General features: G+C 24.2%; 1 protein-coding gene across 2 annotated transcripts; it reads left to right on the top strand.

The window, feature by feature from the left end:
- Nucleotides 1-7,577: 7,577 nt before the first annotated feature.
- On the top strand, nucleotides 7,578-9,904 carry LOC113867913 (ethylene-responsive transcription factor ERF113-like). 2 transcript variants are annotated; one of them, XM_027503421.1, is made up of 2 exons: nucleotides 7,578-8,257; nucleotides 8,990-9,741. In XM_027503421.1, exons 1-2 carry the CDS (start codon nucleotides 8,140-8,142, stop codon nucleotides 9,607-9,609), a joined length of 738 nt encoding a protein of 245 aa, XP_027359222.1. In that variant the 5' UTR covers nucleotides 7,578-8,139; the 3' UTR covers nucleotides 9,610-9,741. The 2 variants fall into 2 exon arrangements, with proteins under 2 accessions (XP_027359222.1, XP_027359224.1); XM_027503423.1 differs by having other exon boundaries at nucleotides 7,784-8,239; nucleotides 8,990-9,904.
- The last annotated feature ends 7,304 nt before the right edge of the window (nucleotides 9,905-17,208 follow it).

Below are 17,208 nucleotides of genomic sequence, written 5' to 3' on the forward strand. Positions count from 1 at the left end.
GCTACATGAACAAAGTATTAGAGATATTCAAAATGGAAAAGTGTTCATCAGCGGTAGTTCCAATTCAAAAGGGAGAAAAGTTTAGTGAAATGCAATATCCCAAGAATGAGTTGGAGCGGAAAGCAATGGAATCTATTCCCTATGCATCAGTGGTCGGGAGTTTAATATATGCTCAGACATACACTCGACCTGATATCAGTTTTGCTATTGGAATGTTAGGCCAATATCAAAGTAATCCCAGAATGGACTACTAAAAGGCTGCAAAGAATGTACTGTGATAATTTCGCAGCTATCTTCTTCTCTAAGAATGATAAGTATTCAAAGGGAGCAAAGCATATGGACTTAAAATACTAATCAGTGAAAGAAGAAGTGCAGAAACAGAAAGTGTCTATTGAGCATATTGGTACCGATTTAATGATAGCGGATTTGCTAACTAAGGGATTGCCCCCTAAAACATTTTCTGGCCATGTTGGTAGAATAGGCATTATAGACAAGTCCTTGTTAGCATGATTGTGTGATTCACATATATGTATATAGATTGTTTTGCTCATATTATTGTAGATATTTTGAAAATATAATAAAAGTATTGTTTCTGCTTGTTTACTTGTTATCTGAATTGTGTTAATGTACATGTATGGTTTGAGTTTGATAACAGGTTGAGTGTTAAAATACATCAGAGTTACAGTCTGTAGTATGACTGATTAAAGCTATTTTGATTTGGGTTGGTTCTATGATACTTGGAAGGAATCATGTCGTCAAATGACTTGTAACTGCCATGATCCGATCAACTTAAATCATTAAAAGATAATGACTTGATATTATCAATGATATGCACACTTACAGTTCATTGAATCTTTAAGTCGTCACATAGGCCAAGTGAGAGATTGTTAGATTATTTTAATAATCTTATTATAATGGCCTATGTAACTTATAACATGACTCTAATTAATGATTTAATGTGATGGTGGTTAAATATAAAATATAGAATCATTAAGGGTATAATTGTAAATACAATTATAAGGAAACCCTTCCCTCTCCCTTCATATAAATTAAAGAGCGATTACCAAATGGGGTTACGGCATTATCTATTTTTCACTCTCACGGTCTCTGAGTGAGCTCACGGTAAATACAAGAAAGGAAATTTCTCTCAACCATCCGAGAGAAACTGAAAGAGGAAGGAAGAGTTGGAAAAAATACCAAGGGATCAACGATATCAAAGAGAGAGGCAACATCAAAGAACAATAGATTCAGGTTAGTGCTCTCTAAACCCTTAATTATATGAGAACCATATATTGTGTTGTGAGAGCAACGTAATTCAAGATTATAAAGGAAAAGGGTAATTTCATAATGGTTATTGCGTAAATGGAAATTATATAATAGATTAAAAAAAATTCTAACATTAACAATCTCACACTTATAAATAAAGCATAAGATACTTAAATTCAAGACACCTTTCAAAGAAACCCTAATCGTCACTCCTTATCTCTATCTCTATTTCTCCCGCAAACTACTAGCATAGTAAACAAAAAAAAAAAAGGGATTCTAGTGAAAGTGTTTTTACAGATTTTCATAGAGAAAATTGCAATTGTTACATTTGTGCCCGTATAATAGATATTTTTATTCATATTTTATGTATTCATTTTATGCTTTGTAACATATACATCACATAAGTAATTTAAAATCATTAAATCTTCATATATTGTGAACTATTTATTTTATCAATTAAATATAATTTATACTTTTTATTAAAAAAAGTATGTTTTATATGATATATTAGAAATTAGCAATCTCAATATACGTAATTTTAATTAATTGACCGATTAAAAATAATTTAATGAAAGTATAAAATAAATTATTTCAACAATCAATTATTAGATTAACAAATTTATTAAAATTTAAATACTTTCTTACTATTAGTTATATGATTATTGAAGATAATAAATAAATAAATATATTATTATATTATTATTGGATCTTAAAAGGTCTGGGATAGATAATTAACAAGTAAAAAGAAACATGAATTTTAAAGAAATTTGAGAACATTAAAATTTATAAATAAGAAATATGACCAATTAAGAAACGATATTTAGAGCTTAAAATACTTGTACGCGTTACTTATCGATAGATCATTTATATATCCTTACAACAACTATTAAACAAAAGTTGATACAGAAAATATCTAAGTTGGTCAAACTTTTTAATCCACTGGTAAGACAAAAAAATCCACTTGTTTGACTTTTGCCGCACTTTATCCCTCGAATCATAATATGGATTGTTGACTAACATAATATTTGAGACCTTCAGAATTTAAAGTCACATGCAATTCCGATTAAAGGTATATATTATATACAATTTAATGAAGTAGTTATTTAATAATTTTTCAAAATTATCTCCTATACATAAATTTAGGTATAAAATATATTTATAATAAGTTTAAAATAGTTTATTTTAATAAAATATTTTAAAAATTATTTAAATAAATTATATATAGATATATAAATGATAAGTTTATTTTTATAAATTATTAACAAAATTTTATAAACGAACCCTAAATTATAAATCAAATCAAATAAATTTATTAAAGGGATAAATTTATAATACTTACTTTTATACATCTTAAATACGTACTCGTTCAATGCACAATAATATTTATATTATTTATTGATAACAATTTAATAAACATATTATGATATTTTTTAATTAAATAATAAATTTTTGGAACATAAAAAATAGGCTGTTTAAAGATAAAAAAAAAATATACATATATAAACTAAGAAAGAAAAGGTTGAAATAAATAAAAATAGACTGGAGTAGAAACCATAGAATTAAAAATTATGTAATGAGTATATATATATATATATATATATATATATATATATATATATATATATATATTAACTGGTAAAAAATTAGAGTGTATATATTAAATCTGTTCCTTTATAATATATTTTAAATATCTATCTAAATAATGTCTTGAGAAATTAAAATGACAGATAGTCACACTGAAGTCCAGAAAAATATTAAAAACAATAAAGATTAAGTCATCAAACGTATGAACATATATACAAAATTCAATGTATACAACCTAATGCAAAATTGTATTATTTCCGTTAGCTTTTCATGATTTATTTTATTTACATGTCATTTTTTAAATTTTTTTCAAAAAATGCAAAAAGAAACATGATTTTAAAAAAAAAACATACTTATTTTATTTAACATAAATATGTATATATATAATTGAGAAAAAATAAAAATTAATCCATTTATTATTTTTTAAATATAAATTTATCTTTACAAATTTGATAAAATAATATTTTAATAAAAATAATTTAATTTAATTTTTTATATTCATTAAAAATATTTAAATTTTATTGATATGAATAATATTAATAAAAGAAAATTCTCGGAAAGTTAAATAAATATATGTAATTTATTTTAATTTAATTTAGCTTTTGTATCTTTCATGAATAATACATGTAAATTTATTTATGGTAATCATATTAACAAAAGGTGTATAATAAGTTTTATGAAGTCTATTTGGTGAAGAACACATGATAACATTTTCTTATTTGATCTTTTGTTTGACATTTGTTTAATCAAAATGATATGATCATTTACTTTATAAACTTTTGACAACCTAAATTGAATGCTTCATTTAAAATTATTCAACATCATTAAGTCATCTTTTTCATATTGCAGTGTGATTTCTGTGTTTTATAAATTTTATCTTGATATAAATTTTTAGTAACTGTACTTGTGCGATAATATTATAAAATTATTTATTGCATTCAATAATTACATTAAAATTTTAAAAATTTAATTTTAAATTATAATATTTTTATATTTTTTCAGTATATTTAGTGTCCAAGTTAATGTTCAATAAACTTTTCAAAGCTCTAATGATTTCGTGATTGGGTAATGGTAATCTCCTATTTCCTTATCTTTTTATGTCATCATTTAAAAAAAAAAGTTGTTAGAAGTTCAAAAAATTATTTATTACTTGTTTTTCTTATTATATCCGTAACATTTACAATTTATTAAAGAGAAAAATTAATTAACTAAAAAAATTTTGAAAATTAAGCAATAAAATTTATATAAACTATAATATTAATTAGTTTTCTTAAATTATGTGAAACAAAAAGAGTATATTTTAATTTTTTATTAAATTTTTATCATCAATTATATTACTAATATTTAATAAAGAAATTATTAAATCAATAATAGAGTAAAATGAGACATGACAAATTAAAATAATTACTTCATTGCAAGTAGCGGTTTAGAGCAATGTCTAGTGCAAGTATTATGCAAATTTTGAAAGATTACTGCACCGAAAAAAGTAGTGGTATTTATGTGACGTCTATTGCTTAATGCAATTCTAGTGTGAAAAAATTTAACCAAATGGTGAAATGACGATTTCTTCATAAGCTTGTAGGTTTTTTGATACTAAAGATGAGAATGTATTGCAATTTTTTTTATAGCACTGTGGTACTTCTATGAGATTATGGTACATGATGTTTGAAAGTTTTGCTGTCAGTGTATGCTTACCTAAAAATTTGCATTAAACATTATTTAGTATGTGTGGAATTCGATGTGGAAAAAAGGAATAGAAGGGAGCTGATTTGCAGTAATATGAACAATTTGGCTTCAAATGAATAATATTCTCTTTAATAACAATATATTAAATGTAACTAAAATTATTGATTCTATTAAGTATCATTTTTGAAAGTGACTCATCGTAAAACATTTAAAAAGCTCAATTATGTATGTAAATTGGATAATAATCTCTTAACATGTATATTTAATTCTCGTTAGAGATGTAATGGATTAGAGTATCTGTATGTTTTTTTTATCTTTAATAAAACGTTGGTATTTAACAAAAAAAATTAAAATATTTATTAGTTAACAAAGAATAAGAAAAAAAAAATACCATACTAATAAAATGATATAACTTTTAAAACGGTTGTTAAAAGAGTCACCAACTCTCAATAACTAACCAATTTATCATTAGTAACATTATAATAGTAACATTATTTTAAAATAATTGATTTTTAAAAAAGATATTTTTAGAGATTATTTTGTTTTTCTAACATATACGGAAAATAATACAATAAAATTTTATAAACAATAACTTTTATTAAAAATCACAACCTGCTATAAAATTTATTGCATTATATTATTAAATGCTATAATTTTTAATAAAATATTAGTATTATTAATTTGTTTATTTTGAAGACCCATTAGAAAAATTGTAGTTTTCGTTCATTTAGATGTTTTGTTTTAGCATCACTTTCTTAAAATACTCTTTTTTCTTATAAAGGATTAACTCTTATAATATTTTTACCAATGATATAGTGATTAAAATTTTCATTTAAACGCGTATTTTTTAAAAATGAGGTGCGCGCGAATACAAATTGATAGACAATCAAATAGTAAAAGATTAAACTAATGCAGTTGGTATATATGCTGCAGGGGCTTATCCAGTTTTCTAACTAACATTTTAATTTTTTATATTAGTCATTATTATGTAAAACATAAGAGTAAATTTATTAGACCATACATAAATAATAGGTATTCTTATTATAATAGTTTTTTTTATATATATTAAATAGGATTAATAAGCTCTACAACAACAAGCAAAACTACAAAATAAGAAATTTATTAAAAGTTCAGGGGAAAAAATGGAGTTTGATATAAAACAGAAAAGTCATCTTATAAATTATGTGCCATCTGAACTAAATAATCAATACACTAACTGGATTCTCTAAAAACACAAAATAAACTAATAAACTAATAGACCTACACTCATTTAAAAAACGTAGAATTGACTGAATTAAAGAAAAATATTGTTCATTAGAGAAAATAAAATAAAATGAATAGCCTCTTTAAAGTGAATTTCAATACTAACATTCTTGAGGCTTTAATCCATTGATTATTATAACATTTTTTTTCTATTTATTATAACAGTATATTATCATAAAGGTAATTTTATTTTTTGTTTGACCTAACTAATTCAAGTACAAGTTAAGAAAGATTAATATTAAGAGTGAATTATGTTTTATTTTTAAAGGATACCTAAATGTTTTATACTTTTTTTTTTATAAAGCTCTCTCTTCATGTTTTAATTTAATTTGAATATGATTGAGCATTATAAGACTAAGTCATCGATATCTAGTTTTAATTTCTTTTTTCTATTGTCTTTGCAAGCTTAATATTATAGATTTTTATTACATCATCCTTAAGGATTAAGTTTAATCATCATAAATAGAATTATATATATATATATATATATATATATATTAAATTTATAAAAGTATAATAAATATTATTTTACTAAAATTTTCCTGTTATTAATTGTTTATATAATACGGGTTGGGCTTAATGTTTTTTAAAAATATATTTTTAAATTTTAAAAATAAGCAATAAAATGTTTAAACATAGTTACATGTCAGTGAAAATTACAAAGGGAGGAAAAACATTGAGTCGTTAATTATTAATTAATTATTTCTGTTAAAAAATTAAATTAAAATAAACTGAATTATATTTTAAAATTTGAAAAAGTATAATTTATTTGAAAATTTCTCATTTTTATACAGTAATTTAGTTTCACACATTAATTCACTTTAAACTATTTATACATGTTGTCAATGATCTGAATAAAATATATCCTGATCGTTAACTAGGAAGCAATTAATATATTTATTTAGTCTTTTGATTTTGTAGTTATGATTTGTGATATTCTTGCTTTTAATAATTTTTCGGTGACTCTGCTCTTCCGAGGTGCCCATGTTAACCTTAATGTTATGGACGATTTATTGTTAACTTTTTATTAGGTATTTATTCACTTTCTTGACTATAATTAATAAAAAAAAAATTCTTAATTAATATGCCAGCTCATGCCGTTTTAACTTATTGACAAGACTAGTGATCTATTATTAAAGTTTTGAAAATTTTGTAATAAATTAAAATGCCATTCGTGGTGGTTTTTTCCTAATTATAAATTTGATAATTAATATTTTGCGTCATGTATGTTTTAATTAAAATAGATTAATATTTAATATTTTACTCAATATCAAGCATAATAAAATATTTACAAGTTATTATTAAATTCATATTTTATTTCTTAAATTAATTAAATTTTGATTAATTATCAATTATGCATATTTATACATTTCTAATTTAATTTATATAATTTTTATTTAAATTATAATAAGCGATGAACCCCTCTCTTTAAATAATATTCAAATTTATATTTTATACTTGTATGTATTTATGAATATTTTTATTGTAAAGAAAATATTTATTGTTTCAATTATATATTTTGCATATATCTCAATTAAACTATGGATGAATGAAACAAAGACTATTGGAACCCAAAATGCAGAAGTATCCAGAAAACAGAAAACGATACAAATTCAATGTATTGTACCCCACATCTCTTTCTGCGCTCAAAATAAGTAATAAGTAAAATATATATATACAATACAATCGTAATGAGGTAGAATACCAAGAAAGCCACTGGCAGCACATAGCCACATGTTAAACCTACATATGCCAAACCTACTTTTGTTTTCCTAACTGGGTTGCACCTACTAAAATATGCTATATCCTTTCTGCCCAAATATAGGATTAACATTAATAATTCATTTATTTTCATATTTTTTGGCACCCCAAAAATCTCCAAGGGACAAACATGACTTTAGCACATAGTAATGGGAAACCCTACAAGCAAGCCCATGTTATCTTGTTCTTTTCTTTCATTATGCTTTTTTTTTTTTTTTTTGGTACTCACTTTCTTATTTAAAAGATGAAGCAAGCAAACAGAATCCCCTCTTTTGATCTTGGATTCATTCTTCATCAAACCACTGATCTTCTTGTCTTGGAAATCTTAGATCTGCTTTTATATATCAAGGTGTTGGTGGAAACTCATCACCTATCTTAAGCAGGGCCACAAAGAAGGTGTATAAATTCAAGAACAGAAGAGCCAATTAGAGAGAGTTGAACAAGGTGGATCGAAGGCAAGGGAAGAGGTCTCTTCCTTCTGATCATGCATCAGAAGAGAAAAAAGAAATTTTCAACTTTACTATTCATCCAACACCATCTCAAAATGCACAATCTTGTGCATCACCCTTTTCACATCTTATGAGCACCAACAATAGCTCTCTCTTCCCAGTCTCACCTGGGCAAATAAACACTTCCCAATTTATTAATAGCCAAGATCCACCTCAGCCTATACATCAAGGTAAACTATTATTACCAGGTTGATTCTCATCCCCTTCCTATTATTCTTAATTTTTATTATCACCAACTATGCTACTCTATATTCCTCTCAATTATATATCTTGAATTAGGATCTCAGAAATTTAATTTTATTCATTTTTTTAAATTCAAATATAAGGTGTCTGAATAAAGGTTCACCACTGTGTTTCTATTCGAACATAGTCATAAAGATATTTTCACCAATAACCTGAGTGCAACTAGCGTGATACATCTTCTTTCTTAATGGGAAAGTAAAGAAAAGCAGCAAAAAGTTAGTTTCTATCATATTTGTTTTTTTCCTCACAAAAATCTGCACTTGTTGGTGCATATGCACAATTATCTCGAATTCTCGATCTGCCAATCCGATTTGAAATGACACATTTCCATTGTCTGCCCTCAATATTATCGTTATTTGTTGTCAGGTACCGTCTCAATTTTGTATTGTTAATATTTTTGTCTATCTTGTTGACGATGTTGACTATACATCAATTTACCACATTCAGTGTGCAATTGAAACAATTGGCCTTATCTCTACACACTAGTTTTGCAAATGTGTTTATTTACAACTTAGACAAATTTCATGTTTCAAATTTTTTTTAAAAATTCTTTTAAAAAACTACTAAAAATATAAATTATTATTTCTTTAAAATAAGCTCAACCAAAATAAAATAGTTTATACTGTATATGTAGTCTATATATGCTAACCTGAAGCATTAATATTTCAAATTTGAAGGTAACAATGAAAGGAAAAAACACTATAGAGGAGTTAGACAAAGACCATGGGGCAAATGGGCAGCAGAAATAAGAGACCCTAAAAAAGCGGCAAGAGTGTGGCTTGGCACGTTTGACACGGCAGAAGCTGCAGCTGCTGCTTATGATGCGGCTGCATTGAAGTTCAAAGGAAACAAAGCCAAGCTCAATTTTCCTGAACTCGCAGCTTTACCAACGGATTCATCAACCGCTATTAATGCTTCTGTTTCTTCACAATCTGCTTCTCTTCCACCGCATGTTGGTGATCAAAGTCAACAACCTGCTACTCTTCCAATGCCATTGTCAGAAGAAGGGTTCCCAAACCTGATGCAGTATGCACAAGTGCTGTGTAGTAGGGATGATGATGATCTTCAACGTGCTGCTTCGGGTCTTTACTATCATCATCATCATCACAATGAGCCCTTTCTTTATGGGTCCTCACAACCACCTTTTTTCTTGTCTTCATCGTCATCAGCGATGCCAATGTCAACCTCTAAGACTGTTGTGCCTGATGATCAATGGGTTGATGGAGGTCATGATTCTTCTTGGGTTTTTGATCAAGGGGGCAGTGGTTTTGATGAGAGTAATAGGAGGGGATCATAGTTTTCATCTCTGAATTCTGAGCACTTGCATGCAGTTGAGAAGCAGGCTAGTATTTTGCCATTCTTGGATGTTCAAATCACCCGTCTTTTTTTTTTAAAATTATATTTATCCAATTAAAGAGTAATACCTCAGCTAAAAATTAATAATACTGCTTTTATTTCTTTTTATTTTTGTAGGGTATTACTCTTTCTAAGTTATTTTAAATGGTAGTCAATATTAACACATGCATCTCAAGATAATTTATTTTTTTTAATTATTATAATAAAAGCACTGGAGTGATTATAATAGTTAATCCCTCTACCAAAAAAAAATTATAACAGTTAATCGGTAAAAATTATTTATAAAGTAATATTATTGAAGTTATAATTTTATTAGCTTTAGTTCCTACGGCTAATTTTTAGTATTTAAAGAAAAAACATTTTATTAAAAAACATATTTATTATGGTTTTATATTCTCAATGTAGAAAATATATTTATTTAACTTTTACTAAAAAAATTTTAGTTGCTCAACCTTAATATTAAAATTTAGGACTAATAAAAATTTAAAATTATTATATTAGTTAATTGATAAGAACTACTCTTTAATTTATAAGGGTATTAGTAAAAATAAATAAATTAGTGCTTTCTTGATATTCTACAATAAATATATAATTTGAGAGAAACAAAACTATTCAAATAAAATATAAAATAAGAAAGAAACAATATAAATAAAATTTAGAACATTACAATTATTTTTATTTATTTATTGACCTATAAGTCTAAAGAAATAATAATTATGTGTTTCTTTGTTATACCCTTATGTTAATTCTCATGCGTTAATAAGTGTTCTACTGTTAAGAAAAATGATGTAATATACCTGAAATGTATAATAGGAAAAGGTTAAGAATAATTTTCACAAAAATAAAAATATTAGCTATATTTCTTAATTTGTATGTATTTTGCCTTCTTGGACAAATAATAAATACTCCCTATATTTATTTTTATCTGTCACTTTAAAATTTTGACACAAATAAAAAAATAAATTTAATTTTCTCATTTTTATTAAAGTTATCATCTCAATTCTTATTATACCCTTTAATTATCTCTATTGTTAAATATTTACCTTTTTTATTTTTATTTTAAGGATATAAATAATAAAATAAATAATATTATTTTAAAATTTTAAAAGTTTGACAGATAAATAAAATAAAATTTGTTCAAAAATGATAGATAAAGAAACAAAAGGGTAATAACATTCTTATTTTCTGTAAAATTATTTATAAATTTTCTTTTGTCCTCTTTATATATTTTACTCTTATTTCTCGTTCTAGTGTGATAGTAAATTATTACTGTTTAAGAGTTACTAGGTGATTAAGAATATAATTGAGAAAGTTATACTTAACGTGATTTCAATTTTGTAAATCAATAAATAAACTGGAAAAAATTGATAAAGTAAACAGATAAAATAGAACAAAAATAGTACATCAAAGTGATAATTTAATTTTTGATAACATGTCATTCTTTTACAAGAGAAATATAAAATTAAAGGTAAAAAAATGAAGACAAGTGATTTTATTCTGTAACCTTGGCAACCTGATTCTGTTTTTAATAAAAAATAAATTTCTTACGAATCATTATTACTCGTAATGTGACAATTATATATGTGTGATATTGTCTATTTTGGTGGATTCTTTTATTGAAATAATATTATTCATATCGGCATGATTCCTCGCAAGAGTATGAATGAAATGATCTTTGAAAGCTTGCTCAGCTCACCCTATAATTCCTTGTTATAGTTTAAGGCCATCAATACGCGCGACAACACCACACTGCATGCGTGCTAACTATGCAACCTCATATTCCCAATATATCATATCATATGTTATACATCCAAAATGTCATCGTTTTTCTTATGAGAAAGAAAATCAATATTTGTCTCCGCTTATAAAGTAAAAACAACGATAGTGCATGCATAAGATTTAAAGTAAATGTAGTTTACACTTATTGAAGAGTGTATTGAGTGATTTAGTGTTCTTTCAAAATAGATACTAAACTCTGAACAAAAACTAAGAAGAAAAGGGAAAAAAACTGATAAAAAATACCATGAAAAAAGAAAATCAAAGTCTTACCACGTAAAAGAAACAAGATACAAGAACTTGTTTAGCCTAGTTATTATGAGCTTTCTTTCCTTTTTTTAATATGTAAATTTTAAAATAAAATATGGTTGATTAAAATAGAAATGAAATTATTTGCAACTCCATTTTAAAATAATTTTATCTCAATTTCTATCATAAGAAAAAGTAATGTTTAAAACTAATTAAAATTGAAATTAAAATCAATTGAAATTTTAAAAATTTGATAACTGGCTGATTGTAGTGTAATAAAGGAAAAATTTAAAACAAAAATTATAAAACAAAAGCTCCAGGAAAGGAAAGAAAAGGGAGGGGTGCCACTTTCGGTAACCCCTAGTATTGTAGTCTAATAAAGAAAAATGTGTCATCGGGAAAAAGTAAACCAAAATATATTAATACACAACTACTCTTATAGCCTCCTTTTAAGGCCTTAAACTTGATTTCATCCTGAAATTAGGGTTTGATTTTCTCAATATGTATGTAGTATACCAAACAATTTATCATAGCCCAAGAATCGAGTGGACATGACCTCCTAACAAATCATTTTTTGGCATGGTTTAAGAGCATCTTCAACCAGGATCTTCAACAAAGACCATACTTTTCACTTAAACTTTTTGTAGAGTCAAATACACTGGTAAAATTCTGAGACCTGTAAGTAAAGTGTTTATATTTATATCTCTTTATTATTGTTATTATTATTTCCTTCTCCTCCTTCTTTCAAAATTCATTTTAACCCTTTAAAGAATTATTAAATTTTATTACTTTGACTTGTACGTACTTCCATGTTATTTCAAATAATAGCTTGTGTATAGAGTCATATAACAGCGGTATCAATAAAATTATTTTTTGGATAATCAATTTGTAAACCATAAGTCCATAACCAAATATGAAGTTATTTTGATCCTAATATAAAGGCCTTACTTTTTACTAAAATTAAAAAGTTAATTGAAATTATCACTTGCTAAAAGTTACCTTTTGGCTTAAAAATCAATAATTAATAATATTATTATTATTGTTGTTGTTGTTAGCGTGTGGTTAATTATAATAACAGTTTTGTAGTCAGTTATATTGACGTCAATCCAGATTACCATTCTTTGGTCATATGAAGAGTGTGCATTCTTCACGTTGACACGAGACATTTTTCAAAAGATTGGTGATGATCCAAAAATTGAATTTGAGAAGTCAAGGCGTACTGACCTCATTCTTCTATATTAAATTTGAAAAAATATTAGCCATATTATTTATGAATAGTTTATTTTTAAAGATTTAAAATGTTTATTTTATAAATTGATTATTTTTTTTAAAAATTGCTTTAAATACTTTTTAAAATTTAACTAATTAAAAAAGCATGTGCAAAAATACATTAGAAAACGTATAGTATTAACATTCGTCATTGAATAATCCTCAGTTGAAAATACCAGTATAATATATGGGTTGATATATGAAGCCGGAAGAATATGTTATATGAAAATATCTAGAGCTCATAATCTCTTTTTTAGTTAAACTAGTTTGGTAGTTGTGAAATATAAAGATATTTTATTGTAAAATAAATATATATAATTTAATAATTAAAAATATATCTTTTTAAAAGTAATTATATATATATAGTAAAATTATTTTAAACAATAATTCAATAATATTTTTAAATTATTTTAAAAATATTATTGTAACTTAATTCTATAGCTACAAATATTATGTATTTAAATAATATAATTTTAATAAAATTAAATAATTTTTAAATATAATTTATTTTAAAATAATACTTTTATCGTTTAATTTTACAAAATTTATAAATTAAATATTAATAATTAAAATATTTTAATAATCATACATTTAAGAGAAAAGACTCTTAAGAATAAATTTTAAATTAAAAATAAAAATATTAATATGATTTTATAAACATAAAACAGAGATTTACAAAAAAAACATAAAAATTTATACAAAGTATAAAAAAATTAAATGACAATTTTAATTTCTAAAATTTAAAACGAAATAAAAAAATATGAATAAAAAGTAAAATCATTATAGCAAAAAAATGTAATTCACATATTATTTTTAAAAAAAATTAATTTAAAAATATATGTGTAGCTAGATGTGAAATAAAATTAACTCTAAGAATAATTTATTTCTTAAATAATAGATTTTTATTTCTAATAAAAATAAAGAATGGTTTTTTTCTACTTCAAATTTTTAAAGTCGCGTGTGATCGCTTACATTACTAAATATCAAATAAGTTACTTTAGTATTAATTTAAAAGTCTTGGTATTTTATGGATATATGTCAATGTTTCATTTTAAAAATATAAACATAAAAATTTATTTAATGATATTTTTATGATCATTTGATTTTTAAATATTTAACATAAATAATAAGTAATTATAATTCAACAGTTGAAAAAAAAAATATTTATATACAGTTATGAATCATACAAAAGTGTCAAGTCTTACACGACTCTTTCTTCTTCTGAAAGGTATTTGCTATATATTGTAAGTAAGACTATTTTAAGATTGGCGGCTCTAGGTTATTGTGGAGAAACTCAAATAGTCAAATCTATTAAAAGCCAAGATTGACTATAATCCTTTTTTATATATATTTCTTCTCGCTTAGCTTAAAACAACCTTTCTGAAAATTATATTTTGCTGTTAACTACAAAAATGAAACTATACTTTATTTTTGGATAATTAAAAAGAAAAGAATACAAATTTACAATTTTAAGGATGGTCGAGTATGTTTATTTCTAATTTTAAAAAGGGTTTTTTTTAAAAATTATTTTTTATTTTAAAAAAAAACTATTTTTGAAAATGAATTATATACGACTTGTATGTATACGATCAATCAATTACATATATATGTGACTTCAAAAGTTTTTAATACCAGACTTCCTCCCACGCGGATTCGAAAGATATTACAAGATTTTTATCAAAATGTGCTGGACTGAGCACTTTGAAAATCTAGATGTGCGTGAGTATAATTTTAATATTAAATTTGAGATATTTAATTTTAAAATAAAAAAAATACTTAAATAACTTGTTATCTTGTAAACTTTTTTAATATTAAATTTTAAGCATTTTTTTGTAATATATTTTTTGCTTCTTTACAATCAACATGGATAAAATAAAACTTTGAATTTAGTAAATTTGGTTGAAATTTTAAAACATAATGAACAATTGCTAAATCTTCTATAATAGTGAAATATTTTTGTTGTGCAAGATTTCAATGCTTAGAATTATATGCAATAATATTTTTTTTTATTATATAGTATTTATTTGACAATGTCACTAGAGGCATCTATTTCAATAAGTTTGAAGGCTTGAGGAACTAGGAAATAAAGACATGAAAGTTTTTTTGCATGAAGTTTGATTTATTTGACAATGTTTATATAAAAATCAGTCCAAAAAAGAATATAAGTAAAGCATCTTAAGAATCTTTGCAATTAATTTTTATCGATAATTTGATTTACAACATTATCAACAAATTTTATATATCTATTAATTGAAGTAATTATTTTTTAATGAATTGAGAAACTAATTTTTGTTTAAAAAGGACTGATTTTTTTTATTGGAAGACCAGAAGATCATTTCTATTGACAAAATTATTTATATATTTTAAGAAAAAATGAGCACGTCATCAACGTAATTATAATTAGTCAATGTAATTATAATTATTTATTCACATATACATATTTGATCTTCATCCTTGTTTTTATGATTGATAATTTTAGGAATGGTAGAATTTTTTCTATTCCTTGAATGTTGATTTCTATAAGGAGATTTTAGGGATTGTAGCCATAAAAAAATGGTTTGAATGCTATTGAAAATGATCTTTTAATATATTCGAAATCTAATATTGTGAAAGTGTAAGTTCTAAAAGAAAAATGAGTTTCTTTTATCAAAATTTATTTCAACTCTTAATTAAATTATATACACTCTTGAATTTGATGAGGAGCTTATTTGAGAAGTGAAAATTGCTCTTTCTACACTTCATTTAGTTGGAAATGTATGTCTTACAATTGATTGTTTTTCGAGTAGTGACATTAGTTCTTGCATGTCACTGCCTAACATTATTGTTTGTTTGGTCTGAAAATGATCTTAAAGTAACAAATTTTCACGACTTTATAAAAAACATAAAATTTAAGATTTACAACTTAAATATCTATTTACAAAATTAATGAAGTTAAATAATCTGAACAAAAATTAAAGTTTAGAATCTTTAAATGCAAAGGTTACAGAATTTAAGGATCAATTGAAATAACTATAAATGACTTATTTATAAAAAATAATAATAAAGTTTAAGGAGGAGATCTAAAAACTATTTCTAAAATAATTAAATGAATTCAATTAAATAAAAATTAGAGAAAAAAAAGAAATCAAAAGGTTTAGGTTAAAAATAAATCAACGGGAGTCTTGATTGTCGTAATTAAAAAAAATGAAGAACTTGATCGCTATTGTTAAAAAAATAATATATTAATTATTTGAGTACAAGAGTTTCATTATAAAAAATTAGCATTCATTAACGATTTGATGTTGGATTATTCTTTGTTGGTATAATTTTTAATAAAGATTAAGTTATTAGTATATGTATTTTTATTTGTACTAACAGTGTGATATACTAATAAACAATTTTATTAATCTAAAAGATTAACATATACTATTAATGCAAAAATATTAATGCAAAAATATTAATCTAAAAGAGTAAAAGTAGTAGAGGTGATCTATAGAGATTTTAAAAGAGTCTTAAATTTGTTTTAAAAATGATTTGAATAATGGAAGATAAGAACAAAAATAGGTGCCGACCAAGGAGAGACTGAAGGTGCGGAAATGAAGGTTCGTAGCACGTTGCAGCGCTGAAAAAGGTTTGAAGCTTGCGATTATTTGCATGCGTGGGATAAGATGCCAATAGGCGACACGAGATGTGATTAATATATGTATGGCCTATTCTGAATCACTTGATTGCTGAAAATGATATTATTATACGCTTTCGGCTGCATCATCCCATACGTCAACCTTTGCGGCCATTATTCTCTCTGTCTCGTCCACTTTCATGCACCCTTCGCTTCCTACAATACAATCTTCATCCCCATCTTCATTTTGTAACACGCTTTAATTTTATGTCCCGTTCTGATATTTATAATTTATATTTTATATTTTATATTTTATATTTTATATTATTAATTATTTGTTATTCACATTTTATTATTAACAATATTTAATATGTTTTATTTAATTAAGCATACATTTAATAAAATAATTAAAATTTACATAAGAAAAGGTAATTCATTTGATATTAGTTTAATTATTCAAACATTATATTTAACGAAAAGAAAAAGTAGAAAGTTAGAAATATAATACTATATATGTATGTATGAACGATGATTGATAAAATACTAAACAAACAAATTTTAAGTAAAGAAATTATCACATTATGTTAGAATTTTTTTTAATTTATTATGTAATTTTCATTATGTAATGATTGTTATGAAATTATCTTT

The sequence above is a fragment of the Abrus precatorius genome, unplaced genomic scaffold, assembly GCF_003935025.1.
Source record: "Abrus precatorius isolate BTA unplaced genomic scaffold, Abrus_2018 Scaffold5, whole genome shotgun sequence".
NCBI lineage: Eukaryota > Viridiplantae > Streptophyta > Magnoliopsida > Fabales > Fabaceae > Abrus > Abrus precatorius.

Bases quoted from the DNA above. Each gene is read 5' to 3' on its own strand.
- LOC113867913 (XM_027503421.1), top strand. From the start codon at position 8,140: ATGAGCACCAACAATAGCTCTCTCTTCCCAGTCTCACCTGGGCAAATA. The intron at 8,258-8,989 runs GTTGATTCTCAT...TCAAATTTGAAG, and splicing joins AGGTAAACTATTATTACCAG to GTAACAATGAAAGGAAAAAA.